This window comes from Athene noctua, unplaced genomic scaffold (assembly GCF_965140245.1).
Source record: "Athene noctua unplaced genomic scaffold, bAthNoc1.hap1.1 HAP1_HAP1_scaffold_31, whole genome shotgun sequence".
Classification (NCBI taxonomy): Eukaryota; Metazoa; Chordata; class Aves; order Strigiformes; family Strigidae; genus Athene; species Athene noctua.
The window spans coordinates 1,636,800-1,660,274 of NW_027437536.1; the positions used below are offsets into that span (position 1 = coordinate 1,636,800).

The window sequence follows — 23,475 nt, forward strand, 5'->3', positions numbered from 1 at the left end:
CCCAAAGTGCCTGGTTTTTCCCCAAAACGGGGAGGGGGGACACGCCGCTCTGTCGCTGGAGGAGTCGGAGGCGTCGCTGGGGCTCTCGTCGTCCTCCGAGGCCTCGCTGGGGTCAGGCGGGGGCTGTGCGGGGTCCCCCCCTCGCTGCCCCCCCGGACTCTTCCTCCTCTTCCTCTCCCTCCTCCTCGCCGCTGTTGCTGCCCAAAATCTCCTCCCGGTCACGAGCGGCCCGGGCGGTGTCACTGCCCCCCCCAGCGGTCCCCCCAGCCACCTTCCTCCTCATCTTTGGCCTCATCCTCTTCCTCGCTGAGGGCCGAGCCCCCCCGCCCCGCTCGCTGCTGCTCCCGGAGCCTTCGGCCCCCTCCTCCTCCTCCTCGCTGCCCTCTCCCCCTTCGCTCTCGCTGCCTTCCTCACGCTCTTCGTCTGGAGGAGGAGGAAGAGGAGGAGGGGAAGAGATTATGGGGGAGGGCGTTGGGGGGGCCCCACACATTCTGCCCCCCCGGGTCCCCCTGTTTGGCTGATTAGGGATATCGATTAACCTCCGACAGCAGAGTGGAAAGAGCCGGCGTCTTCTGCTGCAAATAACTCCAGAGTGTGGGGAATAATACAGAGCCCACGGAGTGAGACAAGGGAGAGCAGTGCAACCAGGAGAGCACAGGGCAACGCCTCAGAGCATCCCTGCCCGAGAGAGAGCACAGGGGTTAAGGCAGATCCCTCAGCCCTTGCCCCCGCTGCCAGCCCCCAGCCCCGCGGGCAGCCCCGGTTCCAGCGAGGCTTTGCAGAGCCTGGCCCGGGCAGGGGGAAATCCTACGCGGTGCCTCCGCCCGGAGCTGAGGCCTCCAGAGGCGCTGGGAGCGGGCCCGGCCTTCTAGCCCCAAAATCAGCCCGGCAGGAGAGCCGGCGCCTTTGTTTGGAGCGGGAATATCTGGTTTGGCTCTCACAGGAGATTGCCCCCGAGCCTGGCCAGGGCTCAGGGGAGAAGCTCAGGGGTTTCCCTGCTCATCTCTTGGATCACGCGCAGGGTCTCACGGGTACGGCAGCGGCACGAGCCCGCGGGACGTCTGCCCAGCCCCCGTCCCCACCCGCCACGGCACCGGGCGCTCCCAGCATCAGCGCCAGCCCAGGGCAACGCGCGCGGCCGGTAACTCCACGGTGCCGGGGGCCCCCGGCAGCCGGGAACAGCGTGGCCGCCCCGATGGCAGCGTGGTCGCCGGGAGCGGCGTGGAGCAGAACCTGCCTGGCAGAGCGAACACCTCGTCCCACGCCGAGGTACAGCCGTGGGGGGGCTCCTGGGCGTGGGTGCTCGGGGACACCGGGTGCTCGGGGCCTTTGCGTCCCCCCGGTGCTTTGGGGCCCTGGATGCTCGGGGTCCCTGGTGCCACCATTACATGGGTGCTGGGGGTCCCTGGTGCCCCCGTACCATGAGTGCCCAGAATCCCGGGGTGCTCCAGGTCCCTGGGTTGCCCATAAACCCCAGAAAGTCGATCTGCTCTCCTCTCACAGACATTCGAACCTGTGATTCACCGAGAGGTAGTTAATGGTGTTAATGATTTTTTATTGTTGGTGGTTGGTTGTTTATCTGAGAGCCTCTGTAACGGTGCCACTCACCCCCCTCCCCATCATTCTCCCCGCAGGACGCTCCGGTGACACAGCGCGACCCCAAGCGGCCAAGCGCCATCCCTGTCCCCAAGGATGGGCCCCAGGGGACAGACGGGGACTCCCCCACTGTGCCTGGCACACTCCTCCCGGCACAGAGCCAGGAACACCCACATCCCTGCTGAGCCACCGCGGCAACCCTGGCAAACCCCCCGGCAGAGAAGAGCTGCCCAGAGACCCTCCTCTTCCTCACCTTCAGCCACCCCGACCAGCAACACCCGACCAGCAACACACGACCGGCTTCCTTGCGGTTTCTCCCGGCCCGGCTCCCACAGGTGTGTCCGGAGATCTTCACCCCTTCTCCGGGCCTGGTTTTAGCGAGCTTTTGAGGCAGTGTGTAGCAAGCAGTTGTCGCTGAAGGACATGCAAATGTAAAGTGCCCGCCGTGGCCCGGGGCGGCAAAGCCACCCCTGCTTCTGACACAGGCAGCACCTAGAGTCGGCCCAGCCCTGGCTGCGCCCGCCCAACAAAGCGTTGGCACTGCGTTCAGCCGCCCATCATCGGCTGCTCGCTGCCACCTTTTGTTTGGCTTGCCGACTGGCCACACCAGAGAACTGTAAGGGGAATATGTACCGTTACAGTATTTTTCCAGTTTCATTAATCAGCTCAAAAATACCCTGTTTGGCAGCAGTTTGCAATCGATATCGAGCCACACGGGGTAACTTCTTTCCCCCTAACTCCAAAACTCCACACTGCCGTCTGGTAAGCACCGCTGTTTCCCTGCCAAAACATCAAACCCTAATATTTTTCCTTTGCCCTCGAGTTCTGCTCTCCAGTAATTGCACCAGCTTCGAGATGTTACCAGTAGATCGCCCATGTAACACTGCCCGGGCGCCCCCCGTGCGCATGCGTTCTGCCAAGGCGGGCTCCTGCCTGAATCGTAACCTCGATGGGAATTACGCAGGGTGGTTTAAACTCTACAAGGAGGCTGTTCAGCGCGGGGGTGGGAGGGGGTGGGGTTCCACTGACTTGAACCCTCCAGCTTTTGTCCCTGCCCCCACTCAAATCAGCCCAGCCCATCTCGTCATGAGCAGCCAGACCCTGTAACACTTCTGCCCACGGTGTGACTGTTCATGGGGGGGTCGCTGGTCGCATTCAATAGCTCTTTGCACCCTTTCTCGGAGGGACTGGACATGTATCTTTAAGGCACCCGGGAGCCCTCTGATGAGAGCTCTAACGGGGCTGGGATCCACCAGCGCAACAAGCTGTATCCCGCACCCCCCCTCTCACCCCCCCTGACTGCCCGCCGCCTTCTGTACTCCCCCCGCCACCTCCGGCAGCCCCTTTACTTTAAGGGTAGCAGGTTGCCCCCTCTCCTTAGGGGCCACCCCCCAGCCCAGTAAGCCACTCGAGGTGGCATTGACTGGTTGCCCGCTGGTCCATCACTTGGAAACACTCTGGGACCCCAGAAACCTCCCGCCTCGGCATCGCTCAACAGAATTCGATCCCCCCCCCCTCCTCACTTCACCCCCGTTAAAGAAACTCTCCACAAATACCCGGTTTCAGTCTCACCCGGCTTACAGAAAGCTGAACCTGAAGATCAGTAAGCTGGGGTCCTGTCCAGGGGGTTGTACAGATGGGGGTTTGGGGCTTCCCACCTATGGACCTGTACGCCTTTCTGATTTAATGAGAGCTGCCACATCTCTTTCCTCCAGTTCCTCTATTTCCTCCAAGCCACTTTCATCAGATCTCCCCAGACAACCCCATCCCACTCCACAAGATCTACACTTGGAATTAACTTTTGAGTCTGAACAACCCTAGGAGGTTTTTTTGCTTGTGCCAGCAGAATTTCAGTCTTTCTTTCTAATAACCACCTTCTCTCTCTTTCTTGGAATATTCCTGTCTTTAAATGATCCATTTCCAACCGCTCCTCTAAGGCATCTCTCTCTGACCTGGCGCACATTTGTCCTTACTTCCGCTTATCCACCAACTCCCCCGGCTTTGTTCCAACTTTCTCACAACGTCCACCGGATCAAACCACCTCTCCTTTGCCCACTGTACATGTGGGGGAGAAGGGGCAAAACTACTTCTGTAATAACTCCTCTATCGACATCCTGCCAACTGCGCCAAACGCTACAGAGGCTCTCAGATAAACAACCACCACCAACAATAAAAAATTATTAACACCATTAACTAGCTCTCGGTGAATCACAGGTGTGGATGTCTGTGAGAGGAGAGCAGATCGACTTTCTGGGGTCTAAGGGCAACCCCAAACACTCTCTCGCTCACCTGACAAGTGAGGGCTCTCACCCTCGAGGACCTGCTCAGGGCAGCGTCCCGACCCAGGGCCCCTCGAGGAGTTTCCTTGGGCAGCGTCCCGACCCCAGGGGAGAGGCCTCGACCGCAGCTGCTGCTCCAGGGGACGAGCTCCAAAGGGCTCCCAGGGGACTCCATTTATAGCCAGGTGACTCTGACCTGTAGCCAACAGCGGCTCCCATTAGCCAAAGGCCCCAGTTACCGCCAAGCCCCGAGAACAGGCAGCCAGGAGCTGCTACGCTTCAGCAGCCAAGAAGCTGCTTTCACTGGGGGGGGGCACCAGCCACAGGCACCCATGGGTGGCATCCCCACCCCTTGGACCCTGAGCACCCCGGGATTCTGGGCACTCATGACAAGGGGCACCAGGGACCCCCAGCACCCATGTAATGGTGGCACCAGGGACCCCGAGCATCCAGGGCCCCAAAGCACCGGGGGGACGCAAAGGCCCCGAGCACCCGGTGTCCCCGAGCACCCACGCCCAGGAGCCCCCCCACGGCTGTACCTCGGCGTGGGACGAGGTGTTCGCTCTGCCAGGCAGGTTCTGCTCCACGCCGCTCCCGGCGACCACGCTGCCATCGGGGCGGCCACGCTGTTCCCGGCTGCCGGGGGCCCCCGGCACCGTGGAGTTACCGGCCGCGCGCGTTGCCCTGGGCTGGCGCTGATGCTGGGAGCGCCCGGTGCCGTGGCGGGTGGGGACGGGGGCTGGGCAGACGTCCCGCGGGCTCGTGCCGCTGCCGTACCCGTGAGACCCTGCGCGTGATCCAAGAGATGAGCAGGGAAACCCCTGAGCTTCTCCCCTGAGCCCTGGCCAGGCTCGGGGGCAATCTCCTGTGAGAGCAAAACCAGATATTTCCGATCCAAACAAAGGCGCCAGCTAATGAATATGCATGATCTGTGTGCATATAAACCGATGCCCCTTACTAATTTCTGGGAGGCCTCATGGTGGACAATCCCCGGGGCAATCCCAGTGCCACTAACCAGGAATACCTGCTTAACAGTACAAAGATTTGCTGTTCCAGTCTATTTCTTTGTTTGAGCAGCAAAGCTGTTAAATCCTACCGGTCCCAGTAGGGACCACTGAGGGACTCTGCCCCCAGACACCTTGCTGGAGCGCAGCCAGGCAGCCGAGGCCTCGCCCGCTGAGGGGACCACCCCTCAAATCCCTGTCTCTCCATTTCAGAGACAAGGGTGCTGCGTGCTTGGCTCACAAACCCACCACCGGACCCAAAGGGGCTGTTAAAATTTGACTGGGGGGCCCCTGAGCAGGAAACACAAAGCAAAAAGCAGCTTGTGGCGTTGCTCCCGCCGGGATCCGTCGCCCCTCCCTACCTGCCTTCGCGGCGGCCGGTGCGTTGGAGACGGGGACGGAGATCGTGGAGGCGTGGGGCCGCTGCGGGAGCGGGGCGGCGGGAGGCGAGTCTCTGCTCAGGCTGGCGGCGATCGTCCGGCTGGCGGCTGCAAGGGGGGCAGCGCAGTGAGGGCGAGCTCTGGGACCGCGGGGGCTTGGGCGAGCGGGACAAGCGTCCATCTCGTCAGCTGAATTCAGGAGGGGTCCTTCCCCCGGGAGCGCGCGGAGGGCAGCCATCCTCTGAGCCCTTCCTTTGGAAGGGAATTACGTTAATCGTGCAAGGGGATTTCACCTCCCAGAAACCTCCCCCCCGCACTCACTGCTATTGGCATTGCGGCGCAGCTCGGCTTGAACGTCGGGGGAACTGGGGCAAAGCAATTCGGTAGCTGCCTTGCACATCTACTGAAAGAAAAAAATCATGGGGAAGGGTTCTCCCCCCTCAGGCTGTGGGGAGGCGAACAAGAAGGCTCGAGGCAAAACTCTGCTGCTGAACGAGCCGGCAGGACTTCCCCGTACCTGCCTGCACACGACTCGGGCATGTCTGAGGATGGCGACGATGTCTCCCACCTCTCTGATGCCCACTTCATTCATCATCTCCTTGTTCAGATCCACCAACATGTTCTTTTGGATCCTGCAGCGAGGAAAGACCTGGCTTAACGAGGTCTCCCCTCGTTATGAGCTCTGATTAATCGGGCCCAGAGTGAGGAGCACCACGATAGCCACAGCACAGGTTGGGACACCACCACCCTCCTAGAAACAACTCTGATAATGATGGGGAAGCTCAGCGCAGGCGAGCAACTCATGTCACTAATTAAGGAGCGGGATAACGAGTTAAGTCCTTCCTTCCCCCTCGGGAGGGGGATCTTTCGGTGCCGTTTTCCCCACCGTGACGCGGTGTAAAGGTGCCCCCTCACCTGTTATCCACAAACGCGACGGCCGGCCTGGGGGCACCCCGGCTTCCGGGGAAAACTGCATCCGTTCGGATGTCGCTGAAAAAAAGCCCCAGAAAAGGGAAAACGAGGTGGCCACGGAAGAGGGGGTGGGCGGCCGCCTGGCTTTGGGCGGGCACCGGCCGAGAGGCTCATTCCGGGCCTCCGCAGCTGTCGCCGTGCCGTTAGCGGGATGGGGAGGAAAACGGCTCCCGGGCTGGCGGGGGCGGGGAGGGGACGGTCTCCCGGAGGAAAATACCCAAGCTGGGGGGCTGAGAGCAACTCGGGGCCATTTTGGGCGGCGGAGGGGGAGGAGGGCGGCAGGGCAGAGAGGGAAACGTCCCTTCCCCACCGTGCCGGAGCCCGTGGCGCAGGAGCCAGCGGCCGCGGGGCCGGGCGGCGGGGCCGGGAGCAGCCTGCGGGGAGAGAGCGGCGGGGCGGCCCCTCTGAGGGCCGGCAGGCAGGCCCGGGGCTGCTGCCGCCCCCCTGCCCGCAGCCCTGCCCGCTCCTCCCGCCCCACGGCCTCTCCTCTCCCTCCTGCCCCTCGGCCCACACCCCCTCCCTGCCCCTCACCTCTCCGCTCCCGCCGCCGGGCCCGGCCCCACCGGAATCCCCCCTCGGGGAGCGCCGCAAGGGACGGCCCCGCCAGGACTCACCCGGCGCCGCCAGCCGAGGGCGGGCAGGGGAACGGGCAGGGGCGCCCCCTCGAGCGCCGGAGGACCGGGGGGGCCCCCGCGGGCTGTTGGCAGCCGCCGCCGCGGACGCCGGGGCCCTCGGGACGGGGGGGGACGGGGCGCAGCGGGCACCCCCGGCAGCCGCAGCCTTGCGCGGGGCCCAGACCTGGCCCGAGACATGTCCCTGGCGCTGAACCCGGGCCTAAAGATGGCCCTGGCCCTGAACAAGCCCTGAAGATCCCGCTGCCCCTGCCCCTGGCGCTAAACCCGGCGCTAAACATCAGCCCTGAGCCCCCGATCCGGCCGGGCCGGGGGGGTGACGCCAGAGCGAGCTTAATGCCCCTCCAGACCCAACGGCCCCAGCGCTAACGCCCTCCCCCAGAGAGGGCAGGGTGTGGGGGGAGCGGAACCTTGGGGCTGAGCACCCGCTTTCTGGGGGGGCCCTGAGGCGCGAGGGTGCGGTCCCCGAGGGGTGGCGGGCTCTGCGCCCCAGAATTGGGGTGTCCCGCCCTACTGCCGGGGGTACCGGCCCCCGTGGCGGAGGAGGGAGGAGCAGACCCTTCCCCTCCCTGCCCCAAACAGGCTGGGGCACGGGAACACCCCGATCCCGTCAGCCGGCCGGGAACGTCTCTGCCCCGGCCGGGTTTGGGCTCTGTTCCCTTCTCCGTAGCCCAAAAGTCCCAGCTGTGCTGCCCCCGGGGGGGATTCGCCTGTCCGGGAACGTCAGGAGAAATGGGTTTGTTCTGTGCCAGCGTCACGCCGGGATGAAGCCCAGCGGCACCTACAAGCAGGTAAGGTGCTGGCGACACCCCGAGACCCCAAAGCAGGGCCGTGGAGCTCCCTGCCTCATCCTGGCCCCCCACAACCCCAAACAGGGGCGCCCCATAGCTCCCTGCCCTGTCCTGGCACCCTAAAATCCCAAACTGGGGTGCACCTTAGGCCTCTGTTCTGCCCCAGGAACCTACAACCCCAGAGTGGGGCACCCCCTAGCCCCCTGCCCAGGCCCCTACACCCCCAAACTGGGGCACCCCATGCCCCCTGTTTCCACACAGAACCTGCACCCTGAGGGGACCTTTGGCAATTCTGGCGTGCGGTGGGGGGTGGCGTACTTTCCCCAGGGGACCCTGGGCATTTTGGAGGGGGATTTTACCCACAGAGCAGCCCCCACCCTGGTTTGGGGTCATCTGTTATCCCCCCCCCTTCCCATTTCCCTGACCTCACCCCAGCTGGACCCACTGGAGGACCGGGGGGCACATCCCACCTGCTTCCCACCGAAGGAAACTCCCCTGCTCTGCGGGGGCTGGCTTCGGTGCCAGCTGGACCCGGTGCCATCCCTTGCTGGGTGCCACCAGTCTCGGGGGAGCCTTTAAACCCCGTCAGTGAATTTATTCCTTCACTTCGGGGCACTGACGGCCCCTCTCCATCCCAGTGCTCCTGCGGCACGTTGCTTTCCACCGTCGTCCTCAGCCTCTTAGTATTCATCTTCCTCCTCCTCTTCAATCTCTGGCGGAGCTCGGCCCTCCGGGGCGATGCCGGATCTTGGGGTGACACGTGCCGGTAAGATGAGCTCGTGGGGGGTGACACTCCCCCGAGACCCTCGGCATCCTGGCGCTACCATCTCCCTGTGCTGCATCCCCAGGGCCCCCCGAGCATCCCCCATCCCTGCCCTGCATCCACCTGTGAAGTGCTCAGGCTTGGCAAGCGGCCCAGGGCAGAGCTGCCCCGTAGGTGAATCCTGTAGATGTGATAACTGATACCCACCGTGCTCGTGGGTGCTGCACTAAGGTATCACCACCCGCCTGTGCTGGTGTAAACAGTGCTCAAGCACTGAAATGCTGCAGCCTGAGCAACAGGCCCCGGGCTGAAGCCTCTACCTTAGCCTGTGGTCATTAATAAAGCAGGGAAACTCGCCAGGGAAAGAGGCAGCTTAGACACCAGATATAATCTGTACGGAATGTATCGGGAGACAAAGTATCCAACTTTCCTTTCACATCCTTGTTCAAGACTGAGGACCCACGTATTCCGGCTTGGTAGAAATTCCTTTGATCTCAGCCCCCGAGCCCTGGCCAGGCTTTGGGTGGAATGCAACAGGAGAGCCAAACCAGATGTTTCCACTGTAGAAAGTGCAAGTCTCTCTGGCTTGCCAATTTTTGGGGCTAGAAGGCCGGGCCCGCTCCCAGCGACTCTGGAGGCCTCAGCTCCGGGCGGAGGCACCACATAGGATTTCCCCCTGCCTGGGCCAGGCTCTGCAAACCCTCACTGGAACCCAGGGGATTACAGCCCCCACACCCCCGGCTCGGGGATCGAGCAGAGCTCCAGCGACTGGGTGACCACCGACATCCAGGTGAAGGTCCGTGACACCTACCCGGACAGTCAGGCGGTGGGACAGATCGGCGTCATCCGCAGCGTCATGGTGAGACCCCCCCGCCCCGTTTCGGGGGGTGCTTTTGGGGCAGGGAGGGGGTAACACACATGGTGAGGCTGATATCCCACCCCCCTTTTTCTGTTTCTGTAGGGCGGGATGTGCTCCGTCTGCCTGAAGGACAGCGAGAAGGTGGTGAGCATCTCCAGCGAGCACCTGGAGCCCGTCACCCCCACCACATACGACAAGGTAGGGCCCCCTCCCAGCCCCCCCCTTTACCCTGGGCCCCCACCACTCCCCCCCCCCGCCCCTGCTCCTTTGGGGACCTTCTCGATCCCCTCAGGTGCTGCCCCAGCCCCTCTGGGACCTCCCAACAACCGCTCTGGGACCCTCCCAGCACCCCTGGGACCCCCCACCAGCCCTCTCAAGGCTCACTATCCCCCCATCTGCCCCCCCCTCAGGTCCAGGTGATCCTGGGGTAGGACTGTGAAGCCACCGGGATCCTGATCTACAGCGACAGGGAGGATGGGCTCGTCCACATGGCATTAGAGGACGAGCTCAAGTTTTTCCAGCTCCACTTCCTCGGCAATCTGCTGGAAGCTTGTGGGGGTGCCCCTGTGCCCTCCACCCCCTGCTGCCCCTGACTTGCAAAAACACGACTCCACAACCTCTAAGGTTATAAAGTCGGTATGTTTATTCAGCGCTGAGGCACACAGGGGATCGTCCCACCACAAACGTGAACACCTCTCGTGGCACCTTGTCTTGGCTTTATGCTACAAAGCATCACATATTCATAATACAGCTATGCATATGCATGACCTATCCCCACTTTGTATTATAATGAGCCTGAAAGTCATCTTCATATGTTCCGCCCCGGTCTCCTCCTAGTTGCGTCTGTGCAGTGTGTCCCAGTGGTCGTGGGCTGGGGTCGCAGAGATGAAGTAGCTCCTCTTCTTCACTGTTGAACTTTTTCCCTCGGTTTCTTGCGCAGTCTCTGTAGCCTCCTGGACTCAGGCTAGACCGTGGGGTTGGTTTTGACCAGTTTTTAGGGCTGTCTTCCTATTCCATCAGGAAGTGTTCCCCCACAGCTTCCATTAATCAAGGTTTCCATATCGTTCTGCTCTCTGGCCCATCAACTATGATCTATTATCCTATTTTAATGTTAGTTATCTTTTAACTAATGCGACTCTAGCACCTAGCCTGATCTCTAAGTCTTCCATCTTTATCTCTAAACAAAGTTATATCTTCATTTCTTGAGTGCCTAATTTCTATATACTATTTTAATTTCCTAGCTCCTCATTTCACAGCGAGATCATTCCTGGCACCCACAGCAGACAGAGAAGGAAACCCCCAGATCAGTTTAACCAGGGAACAGGAGCCACTTGACTGCCGGGGTGGTCGAGGAGTGGGCACACGAGGCATCGGGGCGTGTTTCATACCCCACAGTACCTCACGCTAATGGCGTGCTTGAGCGAAGTGATGGCTTGATCAAGGGACGTGCCAGTGTTTCCCGCCCTAACTGGGATATAAGGTTGGCACAAGCGGTTTTTATTGTCAGTAACCGCTGGGGACATGATGTGAACCCCAAAAGACGAGCATTTGGTCCTGTGGGATTGTCAGGTGAGGATGCTCCTATATTTGACAATCATAAGGGCCAGTTCCCCCTGAAAATACACGCAGGCCAAGCTGCCAGGGTGAAGTTGCCCTCAGCTGGCATTGTGCCTGTGACCCTGGTAAAATCTAGGGGGTTACATGCCTGGGAGGCCTGAGATAAAGGTGGGATAACTCACCGAATCAGTGCCTGGTGGGTAATCCCTGATTTCGAACTTGACGCCCGGGTTCTGATCCGAGGCCTAGTTCTGGTTTTTGTCAGGATCCTGAAGGAACAGATGACTTGGGCATCCTGCTGGGCCACGGCGATCCCTATGGACAATCCAGATTTGGATGGCACTGAGGTGGGGAAAGAATCGTGTGCAAGTGGCAGCATTCGGGAGAAAGGGACTGACCTGGGTGCTGTGGGGTTGAGGTCACTTCAGGGCAAAAAATGAAGGAAGAGGCGAGAGACTTGACGCAACTGTTGCCATATTAAACAGTAATTGATTAACTGGTTATGTGTGTGCCCCTGTCTGGTGCCCCTGCGTTGTGCCCCTGGTGCATCTCTGGTGGGCTTGTGTGTGTTGTGCTCCTGGCACGTCTTAAGAGAGAAGGGATCCCAGGCGAGCGGGGCCAGAGGAGGCTGTGAGGGGGACTGGGGGGGCTGGAGCACCTCCCGTACCAGCACAGGCTGAGAGAGCCGGGGTGGTTCAGCCTGGAGAGGAGGCGGCTCCGGCCAGAGCTTAAAGCAGCCTTTGCGTGTTTGCAGGGGGCTGCAGGACAGGGCGGGGGGGCTTTTTATCAGAGGGTGCAGAGACAGGCCGAGGGAGAGCAGTGTGAAAGTGGAAGAGGGGAGTTTTCCATCAGAAACTCTTGCCGGGGAGGTTGGTGGGACACAGAACGGGCTGCCCGGAGCAGCTGTGGGTGCCCCCGCCCAGGCTGGACAGCAGAGGGAGCAGCCTGGTCGAGTGGGAGCCGTCCCTGCCCACGGTAGGGGGTGGGTGGTCTTTAAGGTCCCTTCCAGCCAAAGGATTCTGTGATTTTGCGGCTGGGGGCAGCTAGAGGCGGGGGGAGGGTGTTTGCAGAGCCCGGTGCTGGGGGAGCTCTGTTGGTGCCAGGCTCAGAGCTCACTCCAGCCCAGGATGGTGCCCAAGCGCTCGTAAAACCCTCCCACCCCCTGAGGCTCCTTGCGAGGAGAGCTCTCGATTCGCTTTTCCTTCGTCCCCCCAGGATTATGCGACACGGCAGGAGAACGTCCAACGGTCCCGGTAAAACGCCGGCGGGTGACGGCGGAAATGGAAGGGAAATACATCATCAACGTGCCCGGGGCACCACGCCGAGGACGAAGAAAATCCCGCAACAGCAAGCGGCCAAAGGTACCAGCCTTTGGGGGGGTTGATGTTCATTTTCCCTTCCAGAAGCCCAGCTGAGCCCCAAATTAGCCTGTCGTTACGAATCCCGTGAGGATTTTCGCATCCAGAGAGCGACTGGGCAGCAGTTGTGTTATGCCAAGGAGATATTAACTGACCACAAGCTGTAAAGGCTCCACTCGCGCCCGTTTAAGCCTTAGGAAGGAGGGGACGGGTGGCCATCTGCACGCTTTTGACAAGTGAATTTTATTTTGCCGGTGCCCCAATGGTAGGACGGGGCTGAAAAGCCACGAGCCCTCGGCGCTGACCCGGCAGAGCTTCATTTTCCAGGGAAACCTCCAAAAACCCACGTTTTCCTGAAAACTGCAGGTCTGCAGAGGACATCTGTCTTCGACCGGCTGGGAGCCGAGGCGAAAGCGGACACGGCCACAGGAGGGAAGGTGAGAGGACGTGGGTTTTCAGCTGCGGCTCCGTGTAGCCGTCGCTCTCGGCAGCTGGGCCAAACCCCACCGGGATCCCGGCATCAGGGTCCTCTCCCCCAGGATTATATCGGGATTTGCAGCCTCCCGCTCACCGCGGAAGGGCTGAAGGAGCCTTGAAATAATGGGGCAGTGGTGGGGAAACACCTGGGAAGAGCAGGAGGGAGCCACCAAAGGCAAGTGGATCCCCAGTCCCTGGGAGATCCTCATCTGCGCTGCTATTTTGACCCCTTTAATGTGGGGGGGATACAGGAGGTTTTTTCTCTCCTCTGGAGCCAAAAAGCTCAGCACGGAAGTCTTGGGGGTATAAAACAAGTTGCAGACTCAGCCCCTCGAGACAAATCCGAGGGAATATGATGTTATGGGTGATGCAGAGACCTGCTTTATAGCCTAGTCATTAATTGCCGCAGGCAGCATTTTGCATCGTTACATCCCAAGAGGGCTGGTATCCATCTGGTCTCCATCCCAGGGGCAGAATTTGGGGGGCAGAGGGGCAGGGCAGGGTAAATGGGGGTGCGGGTGCTGACGGGCTCCTCTCACCTTGTCTCCCAGCCCACGGGGGTCTTCAGCAGACTGGGCGATGCCTTGGGGACCGATGGGGACAAAGCCACCGAGAGCGACGACGACTGCTCCGTGCTCCAGTACGCTGGCGTCCTAAAAAAACTCGCCAAACCTCCCCCTAAGGAAAGCTCTGAGCCGGGAGGGACCATCAAGGCGAAAGCCACCAGTTCGGAAGCCAAACCGGTCCCCGTCACCGCAGCCACCCAGCGACCGGGTCGCAGGAACGCCGCCGGTAGCCGTACGGCAACAAAACCGTCACTGGCGGCGTCTAAAATCGGCGGCGTCAGCGTTGTGGCAGTGCCGGTCGAAGCGCAGGGTGGTGACGGCACCAGCACGAAGGATAAAAGCGAACCCGAATTTTGGGTGAGAGTCAGAAGGACTTGGGGTCCCTGGTGCCCCAGATCATGGGTGCTGGGGGGTCCCTGGTGCCCCAGGTAACAGGTACTTGGGGGGTGGACTCTTGGGTTCCCCCCAGCCAGAGGGGGCTCGGGGGGGCTGACGGAGCCGCCGGGGCCCTGGCAGGCAGCCGCACGCCGCACTACGGCTCGCAGACGCCGCTGCCCGACGGCAGCCGCACGCCCGCCCAGAGCGGCGCCTGGGACCCCAACAGCCCCAACACCCCCTCCGGGTAGGTCCGGGGGGTCCCCCCGTTTACCGGTGTTGCCTTTAGGGTAAGAGCTCACTTGGTAAGAGAGAAATCCCCTTGCGTTCTGGCCGGTCCTCAGAGATCAGAGGGGCGAGGGGCGGCTGGACTTGTCCGTTAACAGGTGTGACATGAAATTGGTATTAATATACCAGTCGGGACTGGGACCCTGATCCGAGCCAGCCCCAGCGGGCACTCAGGAGAAACAGTCAGATTCACGGATAGCACGGTTTATTTTCATGCAGCGTTGACAGGTTCCCTGAGGCTGCCTACGATAAACGCACAAGCTGCAGGTTGGCTCTAGAGCACTACAGCAACCGAGAAAACCCAACCCGGAACGATTGCAGTCCCACACACACAGTTCCCGCGGATGCACTGGGCGTAGCCCCCTCTGGGGGGGCGAGAGCACGAACCCGTGGGTCTGTCCCTCCGCTTTGGTGTCGGGTGGTCGTCCCTCCAAGTTGGGTGCAGGCTTGGGGTGCTATTTGTGGTGGTAGGTCGGGGTGAGCGGGTGGGGCTGGAGTCCAATCAACATTCTGTCAATACTGACCCAGTTTCGTGGTGCCAAGGGGCACGGCGGGCTTCTGTGGGAAAAGGAGGGAGGACGGGAAGCAAGATGGACTTGGTACAGTGGGTGCAGGAGAGAAGGGAGGGTGAGCACAAAGTTTGAAGGATGCCACGAAAAGTCATATTTGAAGGGAGCCGAGCAGAGGAGGAGATAAAAACCTGAGTAAAAGCCTGGCTGGCTGGCCGGGCCCAAAGAGCTGTGGGGAAGGGAGTTAACTCCAGTTTACCACCAGTGGCGTCCCCCAGGGCTGGGTGTTGGGGCCGCTCCTGTTTAACACCTTCACTGATGAGCTGGACGAGGGGCTCGAGTGCCCCCGCGGTCAGTTTGCAGGTGACACCCAGCCGGGTGGGGGTGTTGGTCTCTCGAGGGTGGGGAGGCTCTGCAGAGAGACCTGGCCAGGCTGGAGCCATGGGCTGAGCCCAGCTGGGGGAGTTTCACCGAGGGCAAATGCCGGGGGCTGCCCTTGGGCCACAACAGCCCCAGCAGGGCTACAGCCTGGGGGAGGAGTGGCTGGAGAGCTGCCGGTCAGAGAGGGACTGGGGGGGTTGAGAATCAGTCGATCAATCCATCAGGGTTTAGCCCCGCGTTCCCCCCACCTCCCCACACGATTGCACAGGGACGCAGCCTCAGTCTCCTCCCTGTCCCCTTTCTTTTGCTGCAGGTGGCATCAGCCCGTGGCCGCAGGAGCCGGCCGAGGCAGGAGTAGCTCTCTCTGGCCCCCCGCCCCCTCCTGCGCCCTGGCAGCACCAACGTCAAGGCCAGCGACATGAAACGGTCACTTTTATCTTGGCGTCCGGGATCAAGAACAAGCTCTGCCTGTAGGAGAGCCAGCCCCTCTGCGAGGCTCTCAGACACACCCTGCCACCCCCCGGGACGGCCGCAGAGCCTTGGCTCTCCGGCTGCGCCAGTAAGGAGCGTTTGCCCGGTGCCGGCGGCGACCCCCCGATGGAGCCTTCGTGCCCCGATGCTGCTCGAGGGCCACCACCTCCTCTCGAGGGGCCCGAAGATGCAGCCACCGAGTCGGGGCCGTCCCGGTCCGCGGCGGCTCCTGAGGAGAACAGGCACCCGCCCTTGTACCCCCCCACCAGCAGCAGCGGGCCGGGGGGAGCAGGTGAGTGGGGCCGGCGGGGGGGCGGGAAGGGGTCTGGGGGGGAATTGAGAGGACAGAGGGGGCGGGAAGGGGTCTGGGGGGGAATTGAGAGGACAGAGGGGGTGGGAAGGGGTCTGGGGGGAAATGGAGAGGACAGAGGGGGCGGGAAGGGGTCTGGGGGGGAATGGAGAGGACAGAGGGGGCGGGAAGGGGTCTGGGGGGGGAAATGGAGAGGACAGAGGGGGTGGGAAGGGGTCTGGGGGGAAATGGAGAGGACAGAGGGGGCGGGAAGGGGTCTGGGGGGGGAAATGGAGAGGACAGAGGGGGCGGGAAGGGGTCTGGGGGGGAATGGAGAGGACAGAGGGGGCGGGAAGGGGTCTGGGGGGAAATGGAGAGGACAGAGGGGGCGGGAAGGGGTCTGGGGGGGGAAATGGAGAGGACAGAGGGGGTGGGAATGGGTCTGGGGGGGAAATTGAGAGGACAGAGGGGGCAGGAAGGGGTCTGGGGGGAAATGGAGAGGACAGAGGGGGCGGGAAGGGGTCTGGGGGGGGAAATGGAGAGGACAGAGGAGGTGGGAATGGGTCTGGGGGGGAAATTGAGAGAACAGAGGGGGCGGGAAGGGGTCTGGGGGGGAAATTGAGAGAACAGAGGGGGCGGGAAGGGGTCTGGGGGGGGCACATTAAGGGCTGAGAAGGGACATTGAGGGTGAGGAGGGGTGGGAGGGGGTGAGAGGGAGGGGCCTGGAGGCAATGGGGGGGGGAGGGGGTTGAGGATAGGCTGGACGGGTTGTGGTGGAAATGTAGGGGACAGACAGAACTTTGGGAGACATTAAGGGGACCCAGGTGGCCACAGGGGACTTGGGGGTTGTCCCGCAGAGGGGACCCCTGCCCAAGCCCTGACCCCCCCATCCACTCCCCCCAGCTCTGCCCTCCCAGCTGCACCCCAGCCCGCTGGAGCCCTCCCTCTCGCTGGTGCCCGGTAGTGTCCAGGGAGGGGGACCCGAATGGGTGTGGGGGGGTGACGAAACCCCTTTCCCCGTCTCCCCCTGCTCCCCTTTTGGGGACCACACCCCCCCGTCCCCCCAAAGCAGCGTGGCCTCTTGGGGCAGCGAACAGACGGAGGAGCTGGCCGGCGGCCGCAACACCTTCGAGGAGGAGGGCAGCGGCATGAAAGGTGGGGTTTGGGGGGCCGTTTGGGGGTGGGGGGGGCTCACAGGGACCTGCCACCCCGTGTCACACTCCTGTCCCCCCCACAAGATGTCCCCTCCTGGCTGGAGAGCCTGGGGCTGCAGGAATACACGGCGCTTTTCTCCCAAATGACGTACGAGGAGATGATGTCGCTGACGGAGCATCACCTCAAGTCGCAGGTTAGATAGGGTGTTGCCCTCCATGTCCCCAAATGAAGGGGGGGACAGTGTCACTCTGACCCTGCTTGTCCCCTCCTTGTCCCCACAGAATGTCCCCAGGGGCGCGCGGCAGAGGATCCTCCTCAGCATCCAGTACCTGTGGAAGCGGCCGAACATCCTCAGGGAGCTGGAGAAGGTGGGACGGTGACAGGGTGGCCCTCGGGTCCCCTGGGGTTCCCTCGGGGAAGCCCTCAGGTCCTCAGATGTGTCCCTGGGGTGGCCCAGGGCCTCTTCTACACCCCAAGGGCTGGCACGGGGTGTCCCTTGTTCTCTTGTGTCCCCAGGGGTGGCACAGGGTGTCCCCCACATCCCGGTGTCACCAAGGGTGGCACAGGGTGTCCCTGCTCCTCCTCATGTCCCCAGAGATGGCACAGGGTGTCTCTGCTCCTCCCATTATGTTCCTAGGAGTGGCATAGGGTGTCCCTCACATCCCAGTGTCACCAAGGGAAGCACAGGCTGTCCCCCATGTCCCCAGGAGTGGCACAGGGTGTCCCCCATATCCCTAGGGATGGCACAGGGTATCCCCCATGTCCTGATGTCCCCAGGGATGGCATAGAGTGTCTCCCATGTCCCTTATGTCCCCAAGGGTGATGCAGAATGTCCCTTGCCCTCTCCTGTCCCCAGGGGTGGCACAGGGTGTCCCTTGTCCTCTGTTCCCCGGGGGTGTCCCCCACATCCCTGACACCCCTCCCTGTGTCCCCAGCAGTGGCACAAGGTGTCCCTGGTCACCCCCTGTGTCCCCAGGACTGCGGTGGGGGGAAGGTCCCTGATCCCCCCTGCAGTCCCCACGTGTTCCCCCCTGCTCTTTGACACATCCCCCCACTCCTCACAGCACATCCAAAGGGGGTTCAACCTGAAGATGGTGATTCAGGAGCTCCAAAATATCATAGTGACCCCCATTAAAGCCTTTTGTCCCCCCCTGGCGGCTCACCCCCCAAACGACACCTCCGACGGGGCCCCCCTGGGGGCCACCAATGCCGAAGCCCCTGCAGCCCCCATCCCCAACGGGGACATCCCGGGGATCTTCACCCGTGTCGTGGGCAAAGGTGAGAAACCACCACCACCACCCATTTTATTTTTTTGGGGGGTCCCAGGGTGCTGCGGAGGGGAGAATCAGGGTGTCTGGGTCCTCCCCTGATGCCGCCCTGACCCCCCCCAGTCTGCACCCCGCTCCTGAATTCATGGCCAGACGAGGAGAACGTCACCAGTTACCTCCAGCTCCTGGAAAAGTGCCTGAGCCACGAGGTACGGGGGGGGCTGGGGGGAATTTGGGGGGGGGCTATAGGGCTGTGTGACCCCCCCATGTGCCCCCTGTCCTCAAGGCATTCACGAGGATGCAGAAGAGGAGGCTCCTCTCCTGGAAGTGGCGGGTCAAGAGGCTGCTCCACAGCATCTACAGGATGTTTCCACTCAGCAACCCCAACTATGAGCACACCCAGGGGTAGGTGGGGACCCCCCTCAAAGCGCGGGGTGGGGGGTGGGACCACCTCGGGGTTTTGTGAGTGGGGTAGGACACCCCCCTGGTCACCCCAGGCACAGGTGACCCTTTGGGACCCCATCCCTGACACCTAATTTGCCCCTTCTGGGGGGTTGCAACTCCCCTGGGGGCTCTTTCCCCCCTGCCCAGGTGCTTTGGTGCTCCTGTGTCCCCCCCCTCCCCAGTATTGGAGGGTCTGAGGTTGTCTCCCTTCACCCTTTCCCCCAGGAACCCTCTGTGCCCTAATTTGTCCCCCGGGTGCCCCATTTCCCACTTCATGTTTAGAGGTGCCACATTTTTCCCTGAGGGGTGGCTCTGGGTGACTCCCTGGGGGCTTGGAGGGGGCTGGTGCCACCCTGACACCGCCCCCCCCCCCCCCCCCCCCCCAGCTGGGCCTTCGGCTCCCACTCGCTCCCTGTAGCTGGATGGGGATGGGGGCTGGAGGGGCAGCAGGAGCAGCACCCCTTTGTGTTGCTCCCCCCCGTGCTGCTCCCTGCCCCCCTGGGGCCTGCAGGGGGGGCCCCCAACCCCTTCCCTCCCCTCGGCGGCCTCCCCCTCGGTGCTCAGAGACATCAGGTGGGTGACGGGGATGGGGGGGGCTGGTCTGCGGGGGGGGCGGTGGTGTGTGTCCTAGGGGTGCGAGGGGGCAAATATGGGGGTCCTTGGGGATTTGGGGGGAGTCTGGAGTTGGGGAGTGGATTTGGGGCTCTTGGGGGGGGGGGGGCAGATGCTGGGGTCCATCAGGGTTGGGGGGTGCAGCTGAGGGGGGGTCCTTCAGGATTTGGGGGTGTCCTGTGCTGTGGGGGGGTTGGGTAGGTGGGGGGGTCCTTGGGGAGATGGGGGTGGGGGACTGGATGAATTTGTGGTGTGTTTGGGGGGGGGGCAGACACTGGGATCCTTGAAGCTCCTTCACCCTGGGGGCTCTTTTCTTGGGGGGAGGGGGCCTCCTGGTGGGTCCAGCCTCCACAAATCAGCCTTCTGTGTGCACCCCCCACCCCCCAGAGCCTGTGTTTCAGCAGTGGGGGGGCCGGGGGGTCCCCGGGGAGCCGCAGCGCGGGGCAGCAGAGCCACTCGCTGTCCATCCACACCTCGGCCCAGGCCCTGCTCGCCTTGCCCCAGGGTACGTCTTGGGGGGGGACACGGACCCCCCCAAACCTTGGGGGGAGGAACTCTGAAACCTTGGGGAACCCCTGAGTGTGGGGGGAACCTGTGCTCCCCCCCTTCCCTGGCAACAGGGTTGGGGGGAGATGAGGGGGCTTATGATAGGTTGGGGGGGGGTACAAGTCTGGGGGCCCCCCTCACCCCAGATTCTGTACCGCAGCCCCCCCTGTGTGTCCCCTCCCCGGCTCGGACCTGATCAACCCCTCGCTGGAGCCGCTGCACCTGAGCATGATGGAGCACGCGCTGGGCCGTGAGGGGGGGCCCGGGGGGGAGCAAAGGGACGTGGGGGCAAGTCCAGGGATGGGGGGGCAAAGGGGGTGGACAGAGACATGGCAGGAGGGGGTATAAGGGGGGGACACAGGGACAGGGTGAATTTGGGGACATGGGGGGTGCTGGGGGGGGACACAGGAAGGGGTTTTGGGGGGGCGGTGTAATGGGATGTGGCCCCACCCCCAAGATACCCCTGACACCCCCCCACCCCCACTCAGATGGCACAGACAAGACCTCCACCATCTGATGGCCCTGTCCCCCCTCCCCAAATCGGGGGGTCCCACCCATAACCCCTCTCCCCCCCTCCCCAGGACCCCTGCCCACCCCCTGACACCCCCCCTCCTCTCCCCCCAGCTCTGCCCTCCCAGCTGCACCCCAGCCCGCTGGAGCCCTCCCTCTCGCTGGTGCCCGGCAGTGCCCAGGGAGGGGGACCCGAATGGGTGGGTGACAAAGCCGCTGTCCCCGTGCCCCCCAGCCCCCCATTTGGGGCCCATGCCCCGCCGTCCCCCCAAAGCAGCGTGGCCTCTTCAGGCAGCGAACAGACCGAGGAGCCGGCTGGCGGCCGCAACACCTTCGAGGAGGAGGGCAGCGGCATGAAAGGTGGGGTTTGGGGGGTCGTTTGGGGGTGGGGGGGCTCATAGGGACCTGCCACCCTGTGTCACACTCCTGTCCCCCCCCAAGATGTCCCCTCCTGGCTGAAGTACCTGGGGCTGCAGAAATACACGGCGCTTTTCTCCCAAATGACGTACGAGGAGATGATGAGGCTGACGGAGCATCACCTCGAGTCGCAGGTGACACGGAGTGTCCCCCACCATGTCCCCAAATGAAGGGGGAGACACTGTCCCCCCTTCCCCATTCACTCTGACCCTCCTGGTCCCCACAGAATGTCCCCAGGGGCGCGTGGCAGAGGATCCTCCTCAGCATCCAGAACCTGCGGGAGCGGCCGAACATCCTCAGGGCACTGGAGAAGGTGGGATGGTGACAGGGTGGCCCTCGGGTCCCCTGAGGTTGCCTCGGGGAGGCCCTCAGGTCCTCAGAGGTGGCCCCGGGGTGGCCCATGTCCCCTTCTGCACCCCAAGGCCTGGCACGGGGTGTCCCTTGTTCTCTTGTGTCCCCAGGGGTGGCACAGGGTGTCCCCCACATCCCGGTGTCACCAAGGGTGGCACAGGGTGTCCCTGCTCCCCCTCATGTCCCCAGAGATGGCACAGGGTGTCCCTCGTGTCCCAATGCCCCAAAGATGGCACAGGGTGTCCCCCATGTCCTGCTGTTCCTGGGGATGTCATAGATTGTCCCCCATGTCCCTCATGTCCCCGAGGGTGGCACAGGGTGTCCCTTGTCCCCAGACCGCTGGGGTGTCCTCCACATCCCTGACACCCCTCCCCGTGTCCCCAGCAGTGGCACAAGATGTCCCTGGTCACCCCTCCCTGTGTCCCCAGGACTGGGGGGGTGGGGTTTGGGGGGTGTGTCCCTGATGTCCCCCTCAGTCCCCACGTATCCCCCCCTCTCCTTGACACTCCCCCCCACTGTCCACAGCACATCATAGCAGGGGGAAACCTGTGGCTGGTGCTTCAGGAGCTCCAACAGATCATAGTGACCCCCATTAAAGCCTTTCGGCGCACCCGGGCGGCTCCCCACCCAGACGACACCTCTGACGGGGCCCCACCTGGGGCCACCAATGCCAAAGCCCCCGCAGCCCCCGTCCCTGAGAAGGACATCCCGGGGCTGTTCACCCGTGTCATGGGCAAAGGTGAGATACACCCCCACACCACAATTCCTTTTATTTGGGGGGTCCCATGGCTCTGGGGAGGGGGGAATCAGGGTGTCTGGGTCCCTCTCTGACCCCCGACACCCCCCAGTCTGCATCCAGATCCTGACGTCGCGGCCAGACAAGAAGTACATCACCAGTTACCTCCAGCTCCTGGAGCAGTGCCTGAGCCACGAGGTATGGAGGGGGCTGCGGGGACTTTGGGGGGGCTGTAGGGCTTGGGAGGGGGGCTACAGCGCTGTGTGACCCCCCCATGTGCCCCCTTCCCCCCCCAGGCGTTCACAGAGACACAGAAGAAGAGGCTCCGTTCCTGGGGGGTGCAGGTCCAGTGGCTGCTCCGCACCTTCCCACTCGGTGCCGATCAACAGCTCGCCCCAGGCCCTGCTCGCCCTCCCGCAGGGTACGTCTTGGGGGGGGACACGGGCCCCCCCCCCAAAACTTGGAGGGACGGGAAGGCAAAACCTTGGGGCACCCCCTGAGTGGGGGGAGGAACCTGTGCTCCCCCCCTCCCCTCCGCACCCCCCATCCCACTAGGGCGGGGGAAGATGTTCTGGTCGTGGTGTGGGAGGTTTGGGGGGGTTCAGAGTGCCTGGTCCCCTCCCTAGGAGGGTTGGGGGGGTCGGGTACAAATCTTGGGGCCCCCCCTTACCCCAGTTTCTGTTCCGCCCCCCCTCAGAGCGTCCCCTCCCCGGCACGGACCTGGAGATCAGCCCCACGCCTGAGTCGCTGTTCAGCATGGTGGAGCAAGTGCTGGGCGGTGAGGGGGGTTCGGGGGGGCAAAGGGACGTGAGAGGGGTCCGGGGATGTGGGGGGGGGTCCAGGGACAGGGTGGGGACACGGGGGGAGACAGAGACACGGCAGGAGGGAGTATGGGGGGGACACACATGGGGATAGGGTGAATTTGGGGACACAGGGGAGGATGGGGAGCACGGGGGGGGCGCTGGGGGGGGCAGGAAGGGATTTGGGGGAGGGGAGGGGTGTAAGGGGATGTGGCCCCCCCCAAGTACCCTCTGACACCCCCCATCCCCCCGCAGATGGCTCAGACAAGACCTCACCATCTGATGGCGCCGCCCCCCCTCCCCAAATAGGGGGGTCCCCCATGACCCCTCCCCCCATGACCCCTCCCCCACTCCACGGGGGGGTGTCACCCCCTCCATGACCAGTCTCGCTCGGTTCCACCCCCCCCACCCCCAAAATAAGCGGTGGGGAGGGGGGGTGGGGATTAACACTGACACCCCCTGCCCCCCCTTTACCCCCTCTCCCCCATTTTTGTCGGTTTTCACCATTTTTAACAATCCCAAATCTTTGCGGTTTTGATGGGTTTTTCAGTTTTTATTCCTTTTCTCTTCATTACTGTATCAGTACCCCAAATGATATTAACATATATTAATACACATTAATAATATCATTATTATTTACAGCCCAAACTGAGGGACACGGCGATGCCCCCCCTTCCCTCCCCTCCCCCAGGGTGGGGATGCCCCAGGACCCCTCCCCCGTCGGTACAGCCCCCCGCCCCCCCTTTGTACCCGCAGCGCCGCAGCCCTTTGCGATAGAAAACGTTATTTTAGACACAAGTTGTTAGGAATAACTTTAGTTCCGGCTGTGGCTACTAACCCTGACTACGTTATTAAAGAGAAAACCAGAAACACCCCCCAAAGTGCCTGGTTTTTCCCCAAAACGGGGAGGGGGGACACGCCGCTCTGTCGCTGGAGGAGTCGGAGGCGTCGCTGGGGCTCTCGTCGTCCTCCGAGGCCTCGCTGGGGTCAGGCGGGGGCTGTGCGGGGTCCCCCCCTCGCTGCCCCCCCGACTCTTCCTCCTCTTCCTCTCCCTCCTCCTCGCCGCTGTTGCTGCCCAAAATCTCCTCC

The 23,475-nt window shown here is 62.8% G+C and overlaps 3 protein-coding genes across 3 annotated transcripts; 2 read left to right on the forward strand and 1 right to left on the reverse strand.

Moving 5' to 3' along the window:
• Positions 1–2,142: 2,142 nt before the first annotated feature.
• LOC141974080 (uncharacterized) lies at positions 2,143–7,286 on the reverse strand. The gene is made up of 7 exons (XM_074933332.1): positions 6,763–7,286; positions 6,175–6,249; positions 5,777–5,891; positions 5,581–5,659; positions 5,242–5,367; positions 4,225–4,740; positions 2,143–2,210 (listed from the first exon to the last, which is right to left on the reverse strand). Exons 1-7 carry the CDS (start codon positions 7,041–7,043, stop codon positions 2,143–2,145), a joined length of 1,260 nt encoding a protein of 419 aa, XP_074789433.1. The 5' UTR covers positions 7,044–7,286.
• A 341-nt stretch (positions 7,287–7,627) lies between these two features.
• LOC141974081 (transcription elongation factor SPT5-like) lies at positions 7,628–9,851 on the forward strand. Its single transcript, XM_074933333.1, has 4 exons — positions 7,628–7,654; positions 9,085–9,276; positions 9,379–9,474; positions 9,687–9,851. Exons 1-4 carry the CDS (start codon positions 7,628–7,630, stop codon positions 9,705–9,707), a joined length of 336 nt encoding a protein of 111 aa, XP_074789434.1. The 3' UTR covers positions 9,708–9,851.
• Positions 9,852–11,748: 1,897 nt separating this feature from the next.
• Positions 11,749–22,778, forward strand: LOC141974105 (protein Smaug homolog 2-like). The gene is made up of 19 exons (XM_074933390.1): positions 11,749–12,194; positions 15,101–15,550; positions 16,451–16,702; positions 16,786–16,895; positions 16,984–17,070; positions 17,767–17,980; positions 18,094–18,179; positions 18,257–18,375; positions 18,801–18,987; positions 19,414–19,531; positions 19,733–19,822; positions 20,197–20,442; positions 20,524–20,633; positions 20,726–20,812; positions 21,376–21,589; positions 21,699–21,784; positions 21,883–22,007; positions 22,284–22,364; positions 22,642–22,778. The coding sequence occupies exons 2-18, from the start codon at positions 15,385–15,387 to the stop codon at positions 22,327–22,329; spliced, it is 2,343 nt and encodes a 780-aa protein (XP_074789491.1). The 5' UTR covers positions 11,749–12,194; positions 15,101–15,384; the 3' UTR covers positions 22,330–22,364; positions 22,642–22,778.
• The last annotated feature ends 697 nt before the right edge of the window (positions 22,779–23,475 follow it).

Coding starts and splice junctions, on each gene's coding strand:
- LOC141974081 (XM_074933333.1), top strand. CDS start 7,628: ATGAAGCCCAGCGGCACCTACAAGCAG. Junction 7,655..9,084: donor CCAGCGGCACCTACAAGCAG/GTAAGGTGCTGG, acceptor GGCACCACATAG/GATTTCCCCCTGCCTGGGCC. Junction 9,475..9,686: donor CCCCCACCACATACGACAAG/GTAGGGCCCCCT, acceptor CCCCCCCCTCAG/GTCCAGGTGATCCTGGGGTA.
- LOC141974105 (XM_074933390.1), top strand. CDS start 15,385: ATGGAGCCTTCGTGCCCCGATGCTGCTCGAGGGCCACCACCTCCTCTC. Junction 19,532..19,732: donor CCTGCTCGCCTTGCCCCAGG/GTACGTCTTGGG, acceptor TCTGTACCGCAG/CCCCCCCTGTGTGTCCCCTC. Junction 21,590..21,698: donor CACCCGTGTCATGGGCAAAG/GTGAGATACACC, acceptor GACACCCCCCAG/TCTGCATCCAGATCCTGACG.
- LOC141974080 (XM_074933332.1), bottom strand. CDS start 7,043: ATGTCTCGGGCCAGGTCTGGGCCCCGCGCAAGGCTGCGGCTGCCGGGG. Junction 6,250..6,762: donor CCGGCGGCGGGAGCGGAGAG/GTGAGGGGCAGG, acceptor GCTTTTTTTCAG/CGACATCCGAACGGATGCAG. Junction 5,892..6,174: donor GTCGCGTTTGTGGATAACAG/GTGAGGGGGCAC, acceptor TCCTCGCTGCAG/GATCCAAAAGAACATGTTGG.